Below are 24,400 nucleotides of genomic sequence, written 5' to 3'. Positions count from 1 at the left end.
TACAATTTGATATGCGATGATTAAAGATTTATTGAGGAAAGACGTACAGCAAATTATATGTCAGTGTTTACAAGTGCATCTATGTAATTATATACAAAGTCTATCCGTATGATCGAAAAAAAAACGGCGTCAGCGATGTCTATGAAATGAAGATCCCTGTCATTTTATATGGGAAATGTCATCGATCGTCATTCCCCAGCCAACTGGACGCCGTTTTTTTCTCGATCATACGGTACTTTATGTTATTCTATGCTTATGATGTCCTAAATATATACAAAAAAATAAAATTGTGTAAAGTGGCGCGACTCTTTACTTTCTTAAGTAATGAATTACTAGGAGTAAAAAGTTTTGTCTGAATAGATTATTCATATTTTAATTGACCTTTAACTTGGCCAAAGTCTATATTGCAAAAATTATTATTCTGTAAACTTTGACTTTTGACTCAGCGAGAACTTGATTGCGCAACTTTGCCTCAATTGATTCTCTAGAGCATTATTCTTTTCAAAGTAATAGCGGTCACACTCAAGTAAAGAACACCCTGTAAATGCACGACGTTCTATTAATTTATTGCTGTACTAATTCACACTGGCGACTCGTGAGTTATGAAGGAAGATGAGCAAACCCTTCATAAGAAAAAAACTTTCCTCTAAATATATCCCTTTAATTTTAATTATAGTATTGACCTTCTTGGGGGTAAACCTCGTGAGATGGAAGATTTCCAACGACAACTAGGTACTGCAAAGAACGCAGAGAGGAGGAAGAAAACTATAGAGCACCTGCTGTCCGGCACTAGAAACCCGACACTACAACACTTTAGACGACAGTTTGAGGCGACAGAGGGAGAAAGAAATCAATAAATCAAGATAAGGATCTTGATTTATTGATTTATTGGTTTATCGATTTATTGATTTTCTCGCTTTCTCTCTGTCTCTCTCTTTCTCTCTCTCTCTCGGGGAAGGGGGGCAAATATTACGTAATTTGTTTAATTACTTTTTTATCGATTTATCGATTTATTGATTTATTGATTTATTGATTTATTGATTTATTGATTTATTGATTTATTGATTTATTGATTTATTGATTTATTGATTTATTGATTTATTGATTTATTGATTTATTGATTTATTGATTTATTGATTTATTGATTTATTGATTTATTTATGGATTTATTGATTTATTGATTTATTGATTTATTGATTTATTGATTTATTGATTTATTGATTTATTGATTTATTGATTTATTGATTTATTGATTTATTGGTTTATTGATTTATTGATTTATTGATTTATTGATTTATTGATTTATTGATTTATTGATTTATTGATTTATTGATTTATTGATTTATTGATTTATTGATTTATTGATTTATTGATTTATTGATTTATTGATTTATTGATTTATTGATTTATTGATTTATTGATTTATTGATTTATTGATTTAGTTGAGTTTATTGATTTATTGATTTATTGATTTATTGATTTATTGATTTATTGATTTATTGATTTATTGATTTATTGATTTATTGATTTATTGATTTATTGATTTATTGATTTATTGATTTATTGATTTATTGATTTATTGATTTATTGATTTATTGATTTATTGATTTATTGATTTATTGATTTATTGATTTATTGATTTATTGATTTATTGATTTATTGATTTATTGATTTATTGATTTATTGATTTATTGATTTGATTTATTGATTTGATTTATTGATTTATTGATTTATTGATTTATTGATTTATTGATTTATTGATTTATTGATTTATTGATTTATTGATTTATTGATTTATCGATTTATTGATTTATTGATTTATTGATTTATTGATTTATTGATTTATTGATTTATTGATTTATTGATTTATTGATTTATTGATTTATTGATTTATTGATTTATTGATTTATTGATTTATTGATTTATTGATTTATTGATTTATTGATTTATTGATTTATTGATTTATTGATTTATTGATTTATTGATTTATTGATTTATTGATTTATTGATTTATTGATTTATTGATTTATTGATTTATTGATTTATTGATTTATTGATTTATTGATTTATTGATTTATTGATTTATTGATTTATTGATTTATTGATTTATATTGATTTATTGATTTATTGATTTATTGATTTATTGATTTATTGATTTATTGATTTATTGATTTATTTATTTTATTGATTTGTGATTTATTGATTTATTGATTTATCCCTGCAATTAATTATAGTATTGACCTTCAGAGGGGAGTAAACATTGCATTAAACCGATTTATTGATTTATTGATTTATTGATTTATTGATTTATTGATTTATTGATTTATTGATTTATTGATTTATTGATTTATTGATTTATTGATTTATTGATTTATTGATTTATTGATTTATTGATTTATTGATTTATTGATTTATTGATTTATTGATTTATTGATTTATTGATTTATTGATTTATTGATTTATTGATTTATTGATTTATTGATTTACTGATTTACTGATTTACTGATTTACTGATTTATTGATTTACTGATTTACTGATTTACTGATTTACTGATTTACTGATTTATTGATTTACTGATTTATTGATTTATTGATTTATTGATTTATTGATTTATTTCTCTTTCTACCTCTCTCTCTTTCCCTCTCTCTCTCGTTAAAGGGGTGCAAATATTACGTAATTTGTTTAATTATTACTTTCTTATATTTTTATTAGATTTATAGGTTTATCGATTTATCGACTTATCGATTTATCGATTTACCGATTTATCGATTTATCGATTTATCGATTTATCGATTTATCGATTTATCGATTTATCGATTTATCGATTTATCGATTTATCGATTTATCGATTTATCGATTTATCGATTTAATGATTTATCGATTTATCGATTTATCGATTTATCGATTTATCGATTTATCGATTTATCGATTTATCGATTTATCGATTTATCGATTTATCGATTTATCGATTTATCGACTTATTGATTTATCGATTTATCGATTTATTAGAGGGTGTCCCAAAAATAAGTGCAAATATTTTAACTAATAGTATATTTCGGCGTAAGAAACGCCCATGAGGTATTTTTTGCAAAAAAAAAATGAAAATTTGGAATTTTTTGAAAAAATTTTGGAAACTTTTTTAATTTTAAGTTAAAAAACATAATTTCTTGATAATATGGCAACATAGGTAGTAGCTTAAATTTACATGAAAGAAAATCCACAAAAGATCCAGTGGTTCCCAAAAGTTTAGCAAAAAATCAGGAAATTTTCAAAGTAAAATAACTCGATTATTTTGGACTTAATTAAAAACGGTAAAGAGAAAAAATGTTTCTTTTGACCAGATCTACCAACCCTTAAAATATTTGCACTTATTTCTGGGACACCCTGTATTTCGACAAAAATAAAAAACTGAGTTTACGAATAAAAGGTGATATAATTATATACAGCTTGCTAAAAAATTCATGAAAATAGGGCTAAAAATAACAAAAATATAACACTTTAAATTTGACCAAAAATTTCTCATTTTGTTGCGTTTTTTCAGCATCTGAGTGAAATAACAAATATTACTAATATTATTATTAAAATTAACAAATCAATATTACTAATCTCGCGTATTAACCTTCTACCATTTAATACATATTATTTGAGGGCTATGCCAACCAAAACTAATAAAATAGAAAAACAAGAACATTTCGTAGGCGTATTGTCAATAACAAAAAACAAATAAAAATAATTGGTACAAATGTGAAAAAATTAAACTACTTGGCAATTACAGAAATATTTAGTATAATTAATAACCCACATACGTAAATATTTACTTAATACTAATTTATAGTTCTTTAATTACTTACAAAATTTCCTATTCTAATGGTGGTACGTATCAATATCATTAATAATATCAATAATTACAATATTTTACTATAAAATTAATATATAGGTACTCTATTACGTTTTACTTTGGACATTCTAGTTACTTATTTCTTCCACTTAAAACGACCAGATGTCCTTTATTCCACTCTAGAAATTTCTTCTAAATTAATTTAAAAATAATTCGCTGTAACGGTTATGGCACGGTCTGGGTATTTTTACTAACAATTTAGTGACAGTTGGTTTTGTGTAAATACCATGCTAATATTACTAATTCCTAGGTGATAATTTTTAAAGAAAATAATATATGTTTAAGGCGGACTCAAATAGTTTTCTAAAGAGATTTTTTACAAGTCAGAATTAATAATTGTCAAAATTGAACTAACACAAATCATGAGATATTAGTAGAGGTTAATGGTTAGATATTTATTAGTTATTCGTAAAGGAAAAAACGCCAAGATTATAAAACTTGTACCGTTAAATGTCACCTGTAAGAATATCCTTGGATTTTATGAATATGTTATTTTGACTCAATAATAAACAAAAATAGATAGGTTATTGAAAGCGTAAACTTAAGCATTTTACGTTTAAATCTCCATTTAATGCATGTCTGATGATTAAATTGCATCCTTAATAATTTTAAGATAGGTTAAGAATAACTTCAAGGATTTACATAGTTCTGAACAAGATTTGTCTATACTGAGATATAGCAAGAAATACATTTAGAAGAAAATCGAAAATTTAATTTTTTAGGTGTGTTTTTGTATGTATTACATTTTAGTTCTATTTAGGTACAGGGTGTCCCAGACTCCAAAAAGGCAGATATTTTAAGGGGTGGTAGATCTGGTCAAAAGAAGCATCTTAACATTTTTAAATTAAATTGAAAATAACCGAATTATTTCAGTTTGAAAATTTAAAAAAATAATGGCAACATTTTGAGAACCGCTGGCGATAACCGGTTATTAAGGATTTTTCACGAGTTTTTTCAGGTTATTCTACGCCTCATCTGAATAAACCAGTGGCACTAAAAAGTTTTTTAAAAGTTCCCGGAAAATGTCAAGAAAAAATATAAAATTTTCAACAATTTTTTTTTCTCGACTTCGATTTTAATATTATTTCAATGCGATCAACATCGGAGCTGCGTGAAATACAGAGCGAAAACTTTTAATTTCTGCCGTATCGAGCGCTGCGGTCGGAATTTTTAAAATCTGAAATAATTCTGAAAAAAAGACATTCTAAAACTGAAATGCACCAAGCCTATTATGAGTATTTATATCTTATAATAGATCCTAGTATTTTTGCACCTACTTATGACGGATTTGGACTTGCGCCACCAAGTGGTACTCGAGTAGAAGGTATATGTCGCAAAATGCGATTTAAATAAGTTAATTACATTTATAAATCTGTAAAATAATGCGCGATTGGTAAATTCAAAGCGAACGTCGAAAGGAAAAGTGTAGTTATGTTGTTTAGCCTAAAAACCGTAGTAGTATGATCACCGGGCGGTGTCGAAATCGACTTTTAATAACAAGTACCTCGCTCGGTACGAAATTCCGTTGAGCAAGTATCGTTTTCGAAGAGTTTTTGTTCGCTTCGAGCGGCGATACGTAGATTTTTGCGCGGAAAAGCGCTAATTTTAGACGGAAATTGTTTGGATTTATAGGTGCGCCGCGTAAACACAATCATTACTTAGTCAAATTATCGACAGCTTATATTGGATTCACAATATTAAATCTTATCAGAAGTCGAAATTTCAGCTGTACCAACAGTAAGAAGAAGATTAAACGAAACAAATCTTATGTCAAGAAGACCTGCTTCGGGACCACAACTTACTAGTTCTGTTGACTATAGAATCAAAAGCAAAGGCATTTGATGTAAAAATTACGAAAAAATGTTGGTGTCTTCTTCAAAAGCGAATCCCGTCAAAAACATAGAATGTAAAAAAATGCCAAGTCACAACACAATTCCTCCGCTATAAAAAGTTGTGAGATCTCATGAAAACCAAGTCAGTTTATTTTATTTAGTCTCTCTTTAAGCACCTATTCAACAATTTTGTTATAAATTGTTAGTATCAATATTAGTCATCTTTCTTTCCGTAATAATTATTATAATGATTTGGCAATTGCACGATATAATATTCTATAGTAATTATACCTAACATGTGCCATTTCTCGTGGGGAGATTCTTTACGTAAAAATAAGATTTATTTTTCATATCAACATAGATCCGATTCTGCTTTGTTTCGTTCCTACAGGTGTTAAAGTCTTAATATACTTTTTCGATTTATTATAATTTTTTTCCAAGTACTTTCGGCGTTTCGAATAAAATTTTGAGGGTAAAAGTTACTATAAATGCGACATATTTTAAAGCTAAAAAAGTGTCGACATATTCACCAGGGACGTGCATATGGGTTATCACTGGAATATTTTTCTAAAAAAAGCATGTACGCCACTGACTTTTTTTTCTTGTTAGCAAAATAGTATAAGCAGTTTAATGCCGATTAAAAGTTATCTCTTCATATTTTCTCGATTTCGGCCTCCTCGATGAGATAAACGCATATATTTGCCTTGATCCAATGAGTATTATATATATTTAGCAACCTTTATAAAATTTTAATACCCATTAACTTGCGAAAGTTTTAAAAAAGTACTCATTAATTCCTCATCAAAAAATATGAAAAAAAGTTCCTATAAACATGGGTACGGGAATGCATAGTTTTAGAGTTACAGGAAACTTGTTAAAATTAGTTTTTTTTGTAATTATCTTAAATACCATTATTTTTTTATTTGAAATTGCTGTAGGTTGGATTAATAGTAATCATAACTAATAGTCATAATATTTAATAATAAATTAGGTAAAATATATAATTTATTTATTTTATTTTTATTATAATTTTATTAATTGTTGTTAATAAAATTGCGTTTACCTCAAGGAGGCCGAATTCAACAAAATATCAAGAGATAACTTTTAATTGGCATTAAAAAATGGCTTGCACAATTTTGATATCAAAAGAAAAGTCAGAGGCGCACACGTTTTTTGGCACACAGATATTCCAGTGATAACCCTTATGCACGTCCCTGATAAATTTATCGACACTTTTTTAGCATTAAAATATGTAGCACATATAGTAATTTTTACCCTCAAAATTTCATTCGAATCACTAAAAGTACTTGGAGGAAAATTATAATTAATCGATAAATTAATAAGACTTTAACACCTTGTAGCTAAGAAACAAAGCAGAATCGGACGCATGTTCAATCAGACTATTCATCTAATTTAGAATTTATTTTATGGCTCTTTTTTATTAAGTGTTATACTCAATATGACACTGCCACAAACACTGCTAACTCCACATTAGTTTTCCCATCAGTTCATTTAAGTTTCTTTTTGTAGACAGTTTAGTGCAAAATTAATTAAAAACAGGAAAATGTATATCATTTCAATAAATAAAGACGTAACATTAATTTGTTTAAAAGTAACCAAACCGCTAGTTTCCTAACGGTTATTGACGATTTACCTCAATAATCTCATTTTGCTATAAATTACAAAAATATAATTGCACGATCATTACAAATTAAGCTTAAAATATGTCTGTGTTATTTAAGGAATATGTTAATAAATCTACTTTTGACAAAAATCAAATAATTTAGTACTACCTATGTTAAAAAGAACAAAATAAATTTGCAATTGTAAACCAAAAATGAAAGTAGTCTCTCACAAATATATAGGTATAAATAAATAATTTTAAATAAAAATATACTATTTAGAGTGTCAGTATTAATAATATGCCTACTAGGATGTAAAACCTATTAAACCTAATTTCTATAATTATTATTCACATACCCAAGCCGAATGCAATTATTATTAAGCTGGGTAATATTAACATAATAGGCACTTGACATATTTGTCTAAATCTGTATAATGGTTAAACAAATACGTATACATACCAAGTGTACGATGAGTTTAACTGTATAAAACTTCCTTCTTCCTTTGTTAACTTCAACTTATTGTGCTAGTAGGTAAATTAGTAATATGCAATTAAAAAAATAAAAATTAAAAAAAAATAATTTCTTAAAAAATACAGATATTTTAATTCAATAAATTAATTATATATTAGAAGGATAATAACCTATATCAATACTATTTGTTGTTCCTGCCATGTCATAGTAAATAATAATACATAATTATAGTTATGGATATAAAATAGTTTAAATACATTTTCACCTTATAAATACGACTTGCCAATATTTTAAATAAAATAGATTTTTTTCAGTCATGCAATACGATATTATTAATTTCTTATTTCAGAAACGACTCCGGAGTATGCACTTTGAGTAAAGTTTTAATTGTGTCTAGCCCCCCCCCTCCCCCTTACCGAATCCTGGATCCGCCCCTGTCATCTATATATGATTTTTCTTCTTTATTATTTACATATTATTATTTCCATCTATTAATGTATGAAAAGAGGAAACAAATTAATTTTTTTTAAACGAATTTGCCATCACATATACCTATTTATTAGAGTACCAAAAATTAAAATGAAACAAGTTTTCTATAATTATACATTAATTTTATGTTTTAATCATCAGCAATATTTACAAAAACAAAGTGCACAACTATTAATATTATTCATAGTTTTATTAGTACAGACTATTACGTTATTAATATCTATTCATTATTAATATTTATGTTATGACACCTTCAAACTATAATTCGGTAAGCATAGTTTTTAATAGTTTAATTAAAGTAATATCAACCATATAGAATATAGACAATTCAACTTTTCAACGAATTACGAGAATTTCAGTCAATAACATATCATTTGAAGAAAATTGTTTTAAAGTGACTGATAGTGATCAGCAAATGCAAGTTAACATGTAGTCATAGTCTTGGCCTAGCTGCAAGACTCTTAGAGCTTGCGATTTTTAATAGTTTTTGATGTAAATAATAACTCTTTATATATTTAAAATTAATTTATTTTTGTTTCCTAAAATATGTTGATTAAAAGAAAATATGTAATATGGGCAACGCTGTGCTGGTCAAGCTTAATCACGTGATTAAAAGTTTATTTGATATGAACTATATGTAGTATTTTTTTCAAAAAAGGTGTTTTATATTGAAAAGTCAACCTTTGGACGTAAGTAATTATGAATTATTTATTGAACAAAAAGTTTAACAAAAATCCAATTTTAACTCTAATAATTAAAATATTAAAATGTAGAAAAAATTATTACAAATATGTTATATGTATGTACTTGAATATGTAGGTTAAAAGTATTTTAAAAGTGTATAAAAATATGATTATACAAATTGGAAATAGTTTTCTTGCAGTGTTATGTATATTAATATGATTACATACACGATGTCCCATATGAGAATACACTAAATGCACACTACATTGATCTAGTAAACCAGAAGAGATACAAAGATATGAGTAATATGAGTAATATATATTGAAAAAATGTCTTGATTTTTTTGATACAGATTTAATTTCTTTTACAAAGACTGATCAAACCCAAATTATTTTAAAACGATTTAAAGAAATGCCTATAGTAAAATTACCATATCTTTGAAACCAAGTTCTCAGTCAAAGCTGTAGTAGGTCTACTAACAGGGCATTGTAAGCTAAATAGGCATATAAATAAGCTGATGGAACTGACAGACGAAGCTATATTAGGTTCTGCCAATCTGAAGAAGAAAAGACAGAACACATTTTATGTCGGTGTGACAGCTTGGTAAATGTGCAGTTCTCGGTAATATAGGCAACGATAGGCCATTGCCAGGGAGCTACATAGAGGGTTCAGTCTCCAAGTTGCTAAACTTTGTGAAAAAGATAGGACTGGAGACTGTAATCCCAGGATCAGAAGAGCACCACAATAGATCTGGGAAGGTCGCAGTGGATCAGGCCGAAAGCCACCTCGAAGAATCTAATCTAGAGATTTAAAAAAGATATTAGAGATTAGATTAGAATCTAATCTCTAATATCTTTGAAATTGGACAAACACACCTTTCAAAAATCTTAAAATATACAGGGTGTTCTATTTTTTTAGTTATATTTTTTTCTTAACTTTCTTATCGTCTTTATTATGCAACTGCTACATTTAAAGTTTTTTACTACCTCCAATACGTAGCCATGCAGTTATTATCATGCAAATATCTCTGGAAACTCTAAGAAAAAAAGTCTATAGAATTTTATTGAAAGAAATTTTAAATACACAGATTAAACCAAAATAATTCACATATTCGTTATAACAGTACGTCTTCGGATTGTCTTTACAAGAGGAAAAACTTTTTTGTTATCGACATTTTGATAAAAATGCATTCCTCATAAAAAAATTGCTTGTTCTAAAATGTTTTATCTCGCTTATACCTTTCCAAATTTCCATACCGTTTTAGAGAAAATTTAAAAACAAAACATGAGAATATAGTTGAATTTTTTCCTAAAAAATCAAAACGCGTTTCTATGGTAATATAAGTTCGTTTTCATTAGTTTTTATTCTTTAGAAGATTGTTAATTATTGATAGAATTTTAATTAAAGTCATATTTTTTGTTGTTTTAAAATGTTAGAGAAACACAAAATTTATTTAGTTCAATGCGAGGATACTTTAACAACAGGAAAAAATATAACACTAATTAGAATTAATAATAATCATCTACCGTATGATCGAAGGAAAACGCGGCGTCCAGTTGACTGGGAAATGACGATCGAAGACATTTCCCATATAAAATTACATATAAAAGACAGTGATCTTCATTTCATAGCCATCGCTGACGCCGTTTTTTTTTCGATCATACGGTATAAAAAAAATTTCATGTTTTTGTTTTAATTTTCTTTAAAGTGCTAAAAAAATTTAAAAGTACAAGGGTATTAACAATTTTAGAACAAGCAAAATTTTTATCAAGCATTTTTCTCAAAATGTCAATAATGTCGGAAACATACAGTAGAAAATCTAAATGTCTATGTTTCCAAATCTCAAGAAATCAGTAGTCTTTCGAAAAACCTTAAAGTAGAGAAAATGTATATGAAAAAAAGTGGTTATACATTTTTCTTAACTTTCTGATATCGTCTTTTGTTTATTTTTACAATTTCTACATTTCAAGTCACATTTCCTCGCATGTATATATCGTACTAAATACCCCTGAAACCCCCGTATATTTTTTTAAAATTTTTATTTAATACATACTCCAATCTTATTTAAAATCATTTAAATTTTCTTAATACGATGAGAAATAATAACAAAATATCTATTGACAATTTTTCAGTTTTAATTAAAAAAAAACAAAGAAAAACTCACCTTTTCTTATTTCTATGTGAACAGTATCTCTTATTTATCACAGCCACTGTAGACGTCGATGCGGAATATCCGATAACGGCGAGCGGAATTCGAAGACGAAGAATGGCGCGGATTTGTCGACATAAAAATTACAAACTACTACCGAGCGTCCCAGTCGCCACTACTGTTCTTGCTGAGCCATCACGCTTAAATTAATCCAGTAAATAATAAAGCTCAGCGCGCTAGCAGCTGTCCAAGACTATGACTTTATACGTTACCTTCCCCACTACTTTTACACCTGGCCAAGATACGTTTTGCGCTGTTTTTCGATCTTCAAGGCTCGGAAAAAAGGATTTTCCGAATTTTCGACGGTTTTCGCGTTTCGTGAAAAAATAATGTGGTAACAGAAGCATTATACTTTCTAAATGTATTTAAAACGCCTGATATATCTACATCTGTAATGAGATCACAAGATAAAATCAAAACATCAGATTTTAATTTCTCTTGTATTTCCTTCAGTCTCAAACTGTCTGCTGTACCCAAATCATCTTTATCATCCAAAACAGAAACATAATCTATTTTAATGTTTAAAGTATTTTTTTCTATTTCAATATCGATTGCACTTTGAATTTCTGTTTTCTGGAGTTCAAGAACAATCATAATGACCTCTACAAAAATAAGATTTTAAAGAGTCACAAAAAGATAATCATACACGTACCAGTAAATCCTGATTTTTGAAGTTTGCTGAGTGTATACCAAATAAGTGGTTTACTTCCTATTGGAAGTAAACATTTTGGCTTTCCAGATGTAAATTCTAACATACGTGAACCTTTTCCAGCTGCTAAAACAACAGCTTGGAATTCTGCCGGAATTGTCATATTTGTTTATTATATTAATATAATATATGGAGATACAGAATAAACTAAGATACAGTATATGGAGTATACATTAAAATTACAGAATTGGAGATCTGAGATTTATTTAAAATTATTAAAATTCAAAAGCTAAATAATAAAGTTTTAAGTTAGGTGTTAGGTTAGATCGGGAAATTAAGAATGACGGGAATGACATATATATGATATGAGGATCGCTATCGCTCTTCTATCGCTGTAGCCGCAGAATATAAATTTATAAATCTAAATCTAACCCAAATCTAACCAGTATCATATATAAAACGGGAGATACAGAATAGGTTATTTTTATTTTGTGCCTTGTGGTCGAAAACCAATCAAAAACTATAATCGATTCCAATCGATTCATACACCTTTGGCGTTTTCTGCTCGGGTTGTCGCAACTGTCTCTTACTCTTATTGACATTGTTGAAGTCCAAGGTCCAAGTTAAGGTCCGAGTGTTTTCCTTTATATCTATTATTTTTTATGGTGTTTGTTTTTCATTCTGACAAATTGGAGTTGGTTGCGAATTCCAAGATTCCAAGTATTTTTTATCTTTTTGTGAATCATAATTATTCCGTGATTATACCATATTATTAAAAATTTGATCTCTTTTATGTGGAGATCAGACATTGGCATAGTTTTAGACCAAGTCTATTGCTGTAGAAATTTAATTGTCGTTGACTATAAAACGTTTGATTAAAAGGTAATTGATACCGAGGCTAAAAGCAGCTAAAAGCTTTTTAAGCCCTCCATAGTAGTTGATTAAAGTATCCAGGAAAATGTCTCTCTATCCTAGTCTGGAGGATATGAAAGTTGATCAGTTGGGTAGAGCTCAAGCAGAAGTAAGTATACATTGTTTTCTTTTTAATTTAAATATGTTTCTCAAGTGCAAATAATGTTTTGATCAATAATTATTCAATTAATGCACTCTACGCACACTGATCGTTTATTGTAAGAAGTATAATTAATAAAATTATGTATTTTATAATTAGGCATTTAGCAGCTATAGCAATCCTCCACCGTACAATCCTGGGACTTATAATGCAGGAGCTGTGTCAGTGGATGTCGGAAATGCATATCCATCCCTTGGTAATTATATGGGATTGGAATTAAGTGAACTAGTTATTAAGGAAAATATGCCAGAATATCTACAACATCAGCAAATATCAATTTACCAACAGGTATTTATAATGTTATTGCTCATAATTTTCACATTTTTTGACCTTTATTGGGTAATTCCAGCAGAATATTATTTGTCCATTCACTATGACTAATTCTTCTTTTAAAACCCAGGTGTAAATTAACACTAATTAGTTAATGTTTTGAAATATATAAATGTGATATGAATTTTGAAAAGAGTACCTACTTTTGTCATTTGTCAATTTAATAGATAAAAATTGCATTAAAACCTAGTTGACACTTGCTATGAAATTTTATGAATTTCTAACTATTCTATAGATATTGAAATTACACTGATCATTGTGTGTAATTTGTTAAGCTACAGAAATGGGAGCTATATCTAAGAGTTCTCTTTCATAAAATTAGAAAGTGATTTCTATCTATGATTGCTGTAAAACAAATATCATTTTAAATTAATATCCTGAATATATGTGTTTATTATTTTGTTTGTTTTAAATTTTATGGATAATAAATGTTGTTTGGTTTATCAGTGCACAACCATTTATTTTAAAATTTAAAACAGTTTACAAGATTCATTGTTATATTATATATTACCCAACCCAACACAAATAGTGCAATATTGCACTTTTATGTTTATGTAATTTTGATAAATGGTTGATACAATCAAATAACTTAAGTCCCATTATAGCATTCCTCTACTTCATGTCTGGTATATTTATGTAAATATATATGTGTATCCATTATATTATACCACTTGATATGTTTTCTAAATACATTTCTATATTTTTATTAGTAAATTAATAGTAAATCCATCACTATACTTACCAACTTTTCTTGTCCCAATAATAATGACCCTTATGCGGCAATTAAACATAGAAATGCTCTTTGTGACAAGATTGAGGTAATTATCCCATTAAGTATATATCATATATCACTGTTTTATATACTTTTCATATGTAATCTAAACATCTTCTAAAGATTTTTCAGTATTTGGGACTTTCTCTAGCAAAAGCAAAGGCATTTGATGTAAAAAATATGAAAAATGTTGGTGTCTCTTCAAAAAGCGAATCCCAAAAACATAGAATGTAAAAAATGCCAAGTCACAACACAATTCCTCCGCTATAAAAGTTGTGGAGATCTCAAGGAAATACAAGTCAGTTTATTTTATTTAGTCTCTCTTTAAACACCTATTCAACAATTTTGTTATAAATTGTTAGTATCAATATTAGTCATCTTTCTTTCAGTAATAATTATTATAATGACTTGGCAATTGCACGATATAATATTCTATAGTAATTATACCTAACATGTGCCATTTCTCGTGGGGAGATTCTTTACGTAAAAATAAGATTTATTTTTCATATCAACATAGATCCGATTCTGCTTTGTTTCGTATCTACAGAGTGTTAAAGTCTTAATATACTTTTTCGATTTATTATAATTTTTTTCCAAGTACTTTCGGCGTTTCGAATAAAATTTTGAGGGTAAAAGTTACTATAAATGCGATATATTTTAAAGCTAAAAAGTTATCGACATATTCCCCAGGGACGTGCATATGGGTTATCACTGGAATATTTTTCTAAAAAAAGCATGTACGCCATTGACTTTTTTTTCTTGTTAGCAAAATAGTATAAGCAGTTTAATGCCGATTAAAAGTTATCTCTTCATATTTTCTCGATGAGATAAACGCATATATTTGCCTTGATCCAAGTCTTATAGCAACCTTTATAAAATTTTAATACCCATTAACTTGCGAAAGTTTTAAAAAAGTACTCATTAATTCCTCATCAAAATATATGAAAAAAAGTTCCTATAAACATGGGTACGGAAATGTATAGTTTTAGAGTTACAGGATGTTAAAACTTTTAAAATTATTTTTTTTTGTAATGATCTTAAATACCATTATTTTTCTATTTGAAATTACTGTAGGTTGGATTAATAGTAATAATAACTAATAGTCATAATATTTAATAATAAATTAGGTAAAATATATAATTTATTTATTTTATTTTTATTATAATTTTATTAATTGTGGTTAATAAAATTGCGTTTACCTCAAGGAGGCCGAATTCAACAAAATATCAAGAGATAACTTTTAATTGGCATTAAAAAATGGCTTGCACAATTTTGATATCAAAAGAAAAAAGTCAGAGGCGCACACGTTTTTTGGCACGCAGATATTCCAGTGATAATCCATATGCACGTCCCTGATAAATTTATCGACACTTTTTTAGCATTAAAATATGTAGCACATATAGTAATTTTTACTCTCAAAATTTCATTCGAATCACTATAAGTACTTGGAGGAAAATTATAATTAATCGATAGATTAATATGACTTTAACACCCTGTAGCTAAGAAACAAAGCAGAATCGGACCCATGTTCAATCAGACTATTCATCTAATTTAGAATTTATTTTATGGCTCTTTTTTATTAAGTGTTATACTCAATATGACACTGCCACAAACACTGCTAACTCCACATCAGTTTTCCCATCAGTTTATTTAAGTTTCTTTTTGTAGACAGTTTAGTGCAAAATTAATTAAAAACAGGAAAATGTATATCATTTCAATAAATAAAGACGTAACATTAATTTGTTTAAAAGTAACCAAACCGCTAGTTTCCTAACGGTTATTGACGATTTACCTCAATAATCTCATTTTGCTATAAATTACAAAAATATAATTGCACAATCATTACAAATTAAGCTTAAAATATGTCTGTGTTATTTCAGGAATATGTTTATAAATCTACTTTTAACAAAAATCAAATAATTTAGTACTACCTATGTTAAAAAGAATAAAATAAATTTGCAATTGTAAACCAAAAATGAAAGTAGTCTCATACAAATATATAGGTATAAATAAATAATCTTAAATAAAAATATACTATGTAGAGTGTCAGTATTAATAATATGCCTACTAGGATGTAAAACCTATTAAACCTAATTTCTATAATTATTATTCACATACCCAAGCCGAATGCAATTATTATTAAGCTGGGTAATATTAACATAATAGGCACTTGACATATTTGTCTAAATCTGTATAATAATGGTTAAACAAATACGTATACATACCAAGTGTACGATGAGTTTAACTGTATAAAACTTCCTTCTTCCTTTGTTAACTTCAACTTATTGTGCTAGTAGGTAAATTAGTAATATGCAATTAAAAAATAAAAATTAAAAAAATAAATTTCTTAAAAATACAGATATTTTAATTCAATAAATTAATTATGTATTAGAAGGATAATAACCTATATCAATACTATTTGTTGTTCCTGCCATGTCATAGTAAATAATAATACATAATTATAATTATGGATATAAAATAGTTTAAATACATTTTCACCTTTATAAATACGACTTGCCAATATTTTTAAATAAAATAGATTTTTTTCAGTCATGCAATACGATATTATTAATTTCTTATTTCAGAAACGACTCCGGAGTATGCTCTTTGAGTAAAGTTTTAATTGTGTCTAAGCCCCTCCCCTTCCTCCTGAATCCTGGATCCGCCCCTGTGTCATCTATATATGATTTTTTCTTCTTTATTATTTACATATTATTATTTCCATCCATTAATGTATGTGAAAGAGGAAACAAATTACTTTTTTTAAACGAATTTGCCATCACATATACATATTTATTAGAGTACCAAAAATTAAAAATGAAACAAGTTTTCTATAATTATACATTAATTTTATGTTTAATCATCAGCAATATTTACAAAAACAAAGTGCACAACTATTAATATTATTCATAGTTTTATTAGTACAGACTATTACGTTATTAATATCTATTCATTATTAATATTTATGTTATGACACCTTCAAACTATAATTCGGTAAGCATAGTTTTTAATAGTTTAATTAAAGTAATATCAACCATCTCTAGAATATAGACAATTAAACTTTTCAAAGAATTACGAGAATTTCAGTCAATAACATATCATTTGAAGAAAATTGTTTTAAAATGATTGATAGTGATCAGCAAATGCAAGTTAACATGTAGTCATAGTCTTGGTCTAGCTGCAAGACTCTTAGAGCTTGCGATTTTTAATAGTTTTTGATGTAAATAATAACTCTTTTTATATTTTAAATTAATTTATTTTTGTTTCCTAAAATATGTTGATTAAAAGAAAATATGTAAAATGGGCAACGCTGTGCTGGTCAAGCTTAATCACGTGATTAAAAGTTTATTTGATATGAACTATATGTAGTATTTTTTTCAAAAAAGGTGTTTTATATTAAAAAGTCAACCTTTGGACGTAAGTAATTATGAATTATTTATTGAACAAAAAGTTTAACAAAAATCCAATTTTAACTCTAATAATTAAAATATTAAAATGTAGAAAAAATTATTACAAATATGTTATATGTATGTACTTGAATATGTAGGTTAAAAGTATTTTAAAAGTGTATAAAAATATGATTATACAAATTGGAAATAGTTTTCTTGCAGTGTTATGTATATTAATATGATTACATACACGATGTCCCATATGAGAATACACTAAATGCACACTACATTGATCTAGTAAATCAGAAGAGATACAAAAGATATGAGTAATATGAGTAATATATATTGAAAAATGTCTTGATTTTTTGATACAGATTTAATTTCTTTTTACAAAGACTGATCAAACCAAAATTATTTTAAAACGATTTAAGGAAATGCTTACTATAGTAAAATTATTATCTTTGAAACCAAGTTCTCAGTCAAAGCTGTAGTAGGTCTACTAACAGGGCATTGTAAGCTAAATAGGCATATAAATAAGCTGATGGGACTGACAGACAGGCAAGCTATATAAGTTTCTGCCAATCTGAAGAAGAAAAGACAGAACACATTTATGTCGGTGTGACAGCTTGGTAAATGTGCGGTTCTCAGTAATATAGGCAACGATAGGCCATTGCCAGGGAGCTACATAGAGGGTTCAGTCTCCAAGTTGCTAAACTTTGTGAAAAAGATAGGACTGGAGACTGTAATCCCAGGATCAGAAGAGCACCACAATAGATCTGGGAAGGTCGCAGTGGATCAGGCCGAAAGCCACCTCTAAGAATCTAATCTAGAGATTTAGTCTCTAATATCTTTGAAATTGACCAAATACACCTTTCAGAAATCTTAAAATATACAGGGTGTTCTATTTTTTTCTTAACTTACTTATCGTCTTTATTATGCAACTGCTACATTTAAAGTTTTTTACTACCTCCAATATGTAGCCATGCAGTTATTATCATGCAAATATCTCTGGAAACTCTAGGAAAAAAAGTCTACAATTTTATTGAAAGAAATTTTTAAATACACAGATTAAACCAAAATAATTCACACGTTCGTTATAACAGTACGTCTCAGGATTGTCTTTACAAGAGGAAAAACTTTATTGTTATCGACATTTTGATAAAAATGCATTCCTCATAAAAAAATTGCTTGTTCTAAAATGGTTTATCTCGCTTATACCTTTCCAAATTTCCATACCGTTTTAGAGAAAATTTAAAAACAAAACATGAGAATATAGTTGAATTTTTTCCCAAAAAATGAAAACGCGTTTCTATGGTAATATAAGTTCGTTTTCATTAGTTTTTATTCTTTAGTAGATTGTTTTGATAGAATTTTAATTAAAGTCATATTTTTTGCTGTTTTAAAATGTTAGAGAAACACAAAATTTATTTAGTTCAATGCGAGGATACTTTAACAACAACAAAAAATATGACACTAATTAGAATTAATAATAATCATCTACCGTATGATCGAAGGAAAACAGCGTCCAGTTGGCTGGGAAATGACGATCGAAGACATTTCCCATACAAAATTACATATAAAAGACAGTGATCTTCATTTCATAGCCATCGCTGACGCCGTTTTTTTTTCAATCATACGGTATAAAAGAATTTTCATGTTTTTGTTTTATTTTTCTTTAAAGTGCTAAAAAAAATTAAAAGTACAAAGGTATTAACAATTTTAGAACAAGCAAAATTTTTATCAAGCATTTTTCTCAAATTGTCAATAATGTCGGAAACATACAGTAGAAAATCTAAATGTCTATGTTTGCAAATCTCAAGAAATCAGTAATCTTTCGAAAAACCTTAAAGTAGAGAGGATGTATATGAAAAAAAGTGGTTATACATTTTTCTTAACTTTCTGATATTGTCTTTTGTTTATTTTTACAATTTCTACATTTCAAGTCACATTTCCTCGCATGTATATATCGTACTAAATACCCCTGAAATCCCCGTATATTTTTTTAAAATTTTTATTTAATACATACTCCAATCTTATTTAAAATCATTTAAATTTTCTTAATACGATGAGAAATAATAACAAAATATCTATTGACAATTTTTCAGTTTTAATTAAAAAAAAACAAAGAAAAACTCACCTTTTCTTATTTCTATGTGAACTATCTCTTATTTATCACAGCCACTGTAGACGTCGATGCGGAATATCCGATAACGGCGAGCGGAATTCGAAGACGAAGAATGGCGCGGATTTGTCGACATAAAATTACAAACTACTACCGAGCGTCCCAGTCGCCACTACTGTTCTTGCTGAGCCATCACGCTTAAATTAATCCAGTAAATAATAAAGCTCAGCGCGCTAGCAGCTGTCCAAGACTATGACTTTATACGTTACCTTCCCCACTACTTTTACACCTGGCCAAGATACGTTTTGCGCTGTTTTTCGATCTTCAAGGCTCGGAAAAAAGGATTTTCCGAATTTTCGACGGTTTTCTCGTTTCGGAAAACGGTGATTTCTTTCTGCGCTATGCGCGGAAAACAGTGAAACCTCTTTCCGCGCTATAGGAGTAATCATTGAAGGCCGCGACACGCGAGAAAAAGTGGTATTTACGAAAAGCCCCATCTACGAAACCCCGTCATCAATAGCGAAAAAATCGTCCGATTTAAGGTTGATTCCCACTATACCTTCCATTTCCATTCCATATCCATTCCATATCCGTTCCGTATTCCGAAAGGATATGGAACGGAAGGGAAACGGAAGAGATAGTGTGCATTGTCCTATTCATTTACATGATATAATATTTTATGTAAACGGAAGGGAAACGGAAGGGAGCTGATATAGAAGGTATAGTGAGAATCAACCTTTTATGTTGATTCCCGCTATACCTTCGGTTTCCATTCCATTTCCGTTCCGTATTTTTTATTATATTGATGCTATACATACGTAAGCTTCCGTTCCGTATCAGTTCCACACTTTTTATTGTACAATTCATATCATTACGAAAGTTTTATTTTAAAAATTTGTATCTTTTGAAGAAGGTAATAGATTTAATTAAGAGGTGAGAGAAAAAATTAATATCAGCAAAATGTTAACAGAGCTGGTACAAATGTACAGTGGCGGATTAAGACATATTTGCGCCCTAGGCTAATAAAATTTGGCGCCAATACTCTCCCCCCCCCCTCATACCAATTTTGTTGTTATAACCTTACCAACAAAGATTCAGTTAAATTAAAGTAATCTATAAGGGTTGATTTTCCTAATTATTATTTCGTTATTTCGTAGATATGAAAAATACTCCACTGTGCGCCGGCGGTCTTTTTCGTTTGCGCCACTTTGTCGATAAATATCAAAGGATTATCGCGACAATGACAATTCTGGATCCAATTATTTATGTGTTTTGTTTTTAAAGAAATACCCGCCAAAAATGTTGAATGTCCAGTTTGGTGTAGCAAAGTGCCTACAAACCAGGGATAATTATGCCGTCGCCGTGGCGCCTATTTTTCTTCGGCGCCCTAGGCTATAGCCTAGTTAGCCTATTGACATTTTAATGCAAATTTTGTGAAAGTGAATGAGATTATTTATTAATTTTTAATTTATTTCTTTTTCAACATTTCAAACTACACTTTTTTAAACATATGTCATTCAAATCCTTCAATTTAATAGCTGTTTGTTTGCACACACAATATTTTTTGGTGATTGGTTTCTCGTCTTTTCATTTTTTTTTCTTTTCAATAATACGTCGTTTTTTGAAATAGTTTTTGACTATGGAAAGAGATTTTTCATTAATATAACTTCATATAAGAACACTTTGTATGGTGAGATGCTTTTTAATTATGTTGATTTATCGTTTATAATATGTTCGACCTAATTACAAGCATACAAAGTGTTCTTATTAACCATGACGAATGGTGGGGTTAACTCTAATCAATATCCATAAAGATATTGAAATAAATGTTGATGCTGTTATTGATAGGTTTTCCAAACAGCGTACTAGAAAAAACTTGATTTTGTTTTGTAGTTTTATTTATAGTTTTATAGTTTTTATAGTTTTTTTTGATAGTTTAGAGTTTTTTATTTATAGTTTATAGAAAATTAACTAATAAACGTCGTTGTTTCATTTTTGTTTATGTTATTTACAAATCTATATTTTAATTTTTGTGTTATGTTTTTATATATTTTTGAAGACAAAAAAATCGCCGTCGTTTTAATTCGACAAAAAAATTCCGACGGTGATTTTTTTGCGACTTAATCATAGTACCACCCCCATAGCATACACCTATCTACGCCCCTGATTGGTTTCTCGTCTTTTCATTTTTTTTTCTTTTCAATAATCTAGTCGTTTTTTGAACTGAGTTTTTGCTTGTATGGTGTGAGACCAAATCATAATATACTTCTTAATTTCAATTTGTATGGGGTGAGACCAAGTACACTTTAAAGAGTGTAATAACGTATAATATTTATAGGTATAATAATTACTCGTAAAATTGAGGATACAGGTTAAGATATTGGTTACCAACTGTAAAATGAATATAAACTGTATCAAGGAAGTCACTGCTGCGGACTCTGCGGTAAAGATGCTGATACAGCGGACCACGTATCTATATGTCACTGCAAGTCTCTGGATCGCAAGCGATATATTCTATTTGGGAAAGCAAAGCTAGAATTGGAGAAACTATGATCCCGTCCTATCAACGACCTGCACAAGTTGGTGCAGGGATAGGAGAGTGGGTCCAGACCTAGAAAGGGGACAAACACACAATAGACCCTATAGCTCTCAGTGTTTCCGGTACAGTACGACTCTTTATTACTGAAAAAAAATGAAAAACTTACCCTTTTTAAATTTTCAGTTACGTAGTGGTTTATCACACTTCACTGCAAGTAATGCAAACTTCAAATTCTTCCAAAAAACGGAAATACTGTAGGAAGAGTACTGGGTATACGGATATACGAATTGCTATTTTGTTGGCAGCACCATAAAGGTTGATTCTCACTATACCATCCGTTTCCATTCCATATCCGTTCCGTATTTTTTATTGTATTGGCACGCTATACGTAAGCTGCCGTTCCGTATCAGTTCCATACTTTTTATTGTACAATTTATATCATCACGAAAGTTTTATTTTAAACATTAGTATCTTTTGAAAGAGGTAATAGATTTAATTAAAAGGTAAAAGTCGTCGTTTCCGATACGCTTCGGTCCGTTCGGCAAAAAAATGTATGGAAGGAAAAAATATGGAACAGATAGTGTGCATTGTCCTATTCATTTACATGATATAATAGTTTATGTGAACGGAAGGGAAACGGAAGGTCGCTGATAGGGAAGGTATAGTGAGAATCAACCTTATAACGCTTATTCAGTCCGAAGTACTACTTTTTACGCCACTGGTACGAGATACATTTACGATGTTTTAACCAAAGATTTCTATCCCTCCGATCTTTCAAACTGACCTGTCTAAGAGAACAAACTAGACTAGTCCTATTCCCATTTTCATGGTATTTTTTTATATCGGGAAATGAATGACCGGATATTCTGAAATAATTAATATCTTTGTATTGTATTGTTGTCGATCTATAATACTTACAACCTAATCAATATTAATGTATTTCCATATTTCGGGAGGTCACCGATTCGTTGATATAGTTATTCCATTATCTTCTCACATAAAAATTAAAAGCAAAAGTCATACTGACACACAGGGCGAATCCAAAGTTCCAAAAAATGCTTAAATTACTTTGGAGTATTTGACGTTTTTTTGAGAATATTACAGTCATTTTTTTTTTTGTTTTATTTCTACACTGAATAAACACATATAAATATATAATTAGTTATTAGTAGTGCTACAATTTGTCATAATGATTTTCATTTAAATTTCAACGAGTACAATCTGTATATTCTCTGATACAAATTGTGAGAATTACCACCACACTTATTCGCTATTTTCGTATATAATCAAGCATGTTTATTACAATTTATTCTTTCAGTGTATTTAAGAATAAATAATGAACTATTTTTAGCCGACCATACCAACAGGTATGTTAGGCTATTAAGAACGGCAAAAAAAAGTTTTTTTAATTTCACTCAAAATGAGTTATTTGGCTCATAAATGACCTAAATACAAAATATATTTTCATGGTGTCTGTCTGTCTGTCCGTCTGTCTGTAACACGTCAACTCAAAAACCGCTAAACCGATTTTATCCAAATTTGGCACAAAAATACTGCGGCACCCGAGAATCTGGCATTAGTTTTTGGTGGGGGTGGGGGTTTGGTAAGGGGGTATGGGAGGGTTTTTTTTGTAATACTACCGTATGACCGAAAAAAAGCGTCCAGTTGGCTTGGAAATGAACATCGATGACATTCTCCGTATAATTTTACGTATAAAATCACAGCCACCAGCCATCGCTGACGCCATTTCGATCGAAATTAAATTTCCACATGCCAAAAAAAACCAGACGCCAATATTTATCTAAATATCGACACTGGTTCAAAAATTATTGGAAAAAAATCAAAATAAAAATAAAACTTGTTCGAATACAAACTATCCTATAAGCAATTCCCAAGAATCTCCTCTATGGAGTTCGTTTCAAAGAACAAAACTAGCTACGAACTTTTCATGTATCATAAACTCATTACAGTTGAGGGTTGGAACCTTTGGTGTTACACAGCAAAATAAAAACACTAAATCACCAATCACAATCACCAGTTTTTAATCATCTGCTGATGATGCTAACATGGTTAGCGAAACGCGCGTCCAGTGGAAAAATAAAAGTGTTTTGGTGTATTGTGGTGATTTAGTGTTTTTATTTTGCTATCATAAACTCCATGTATAGTCCAACAAAAGGATAAATCCGTCCTTTTTTGTATGTCGTCTGTCGAAATATTTCCTGACTCGGACGGATTTCCCAATATTGAACAGTCGTTTACCCTACATTCAACCCAAATACCAATTTTCTTCAAATAAATCTCCAATTCCAAATAATGAT

At 28.7% G+C, this 24,400-nt stretch overlaps 3 protein-coding genes across 5 annotated transcripts in view; 1 reads left to right on the top strand and 2 right to left on the bottom strand.

Moving 5' to 3' along the window:
• The window catches only part of LOC115885566 (elongation of very long chain fatty acids protein-like), a 42,972-nt gene extending 20,099 nt beyond the window's left edge, over window positions 1-22,873 (bottom strand). Inside the window, exons 1-2 of one of the 3 annotated variants that reach the window (XM_030904520.1) lie at window positions 22,790-22,873; window positions 22,249-22,334 (exon numbers count right to left, since the gene is read on the bottom strand). The gene's annotated coding sequence lies outside the window, so the exon portion shown is untranslated. Of the gene's footprint in view, window positions 1-11,164; window positions 11,434-19,558; window positions 19,825-22,248; window positions 22,335-22,789 lie in introns of those variants that run through there. The other 2 variants (XM_030904519.1, XM_030904518.1) reach the window with 2 other exon arrangements.
• On the bottom strand, window positions 11,477-12,237 carry LOC115885616 (translation initiation factor eIF-2B subunit gamma-like). The gene is made up of 2 exons (XM_030904579.1): window positions 11,862-12,237; window positions 11,477-11,811 (listed from the first exon to the last, which is right to left on the bottom strand). Exons 1-2 carry the CDS (start codon window positions 12,019-12,021, stop codon window positions 11,477-11,479), a joined length of 495 nt encoding a protein of 164 aa, XP_030760439.1. The 5' UTR covers window positions 12,022-12,237.
• LOC115885567 (syntenin-1-like) lies at window positions 12,446-13,326 on the top strand. The gene is made up of 2 exons (XM_030904522.1): window positions 12,446-12,879; window positions 13,030-13,326. The coding sequence occupies exons 1-2, from the start codon at window positions 12,817-12,819 to the stop codon at window positions 13,309-13,311; spliced, it is 345 nt and encodes a 114-aa protein (XP_030760382.1). The 5' UTR covers window positions 12,446-12,816; the 3' UTR covers window positions 13,312-13,326.
• Window positions 22,874-24,400: the final 1,527 nt, after the last annotated feature.

Source organism: Sitophilus oryzae, unplaced genomic scaffold, assembly GCF_002938485.1.
Source record: "Sitophilus oryzae breed Bouriz unplaced genomic scaffold, Soryzae_2.0 scaffold_402_pilon_pilon, whole genome shotgun sequence".
Lineage (NCBI taxonomy): Eukaryota > Metazoa > Arthropoda > Insecta > Coleoptera > Curculionidae > Sitophilus > Sitophilus oryzae.
The sequence above is the reverse complement of the archived record's forward strand: the minus strand, read 5'-3'. Positions and strand labels throughout refer to the sequence as shown.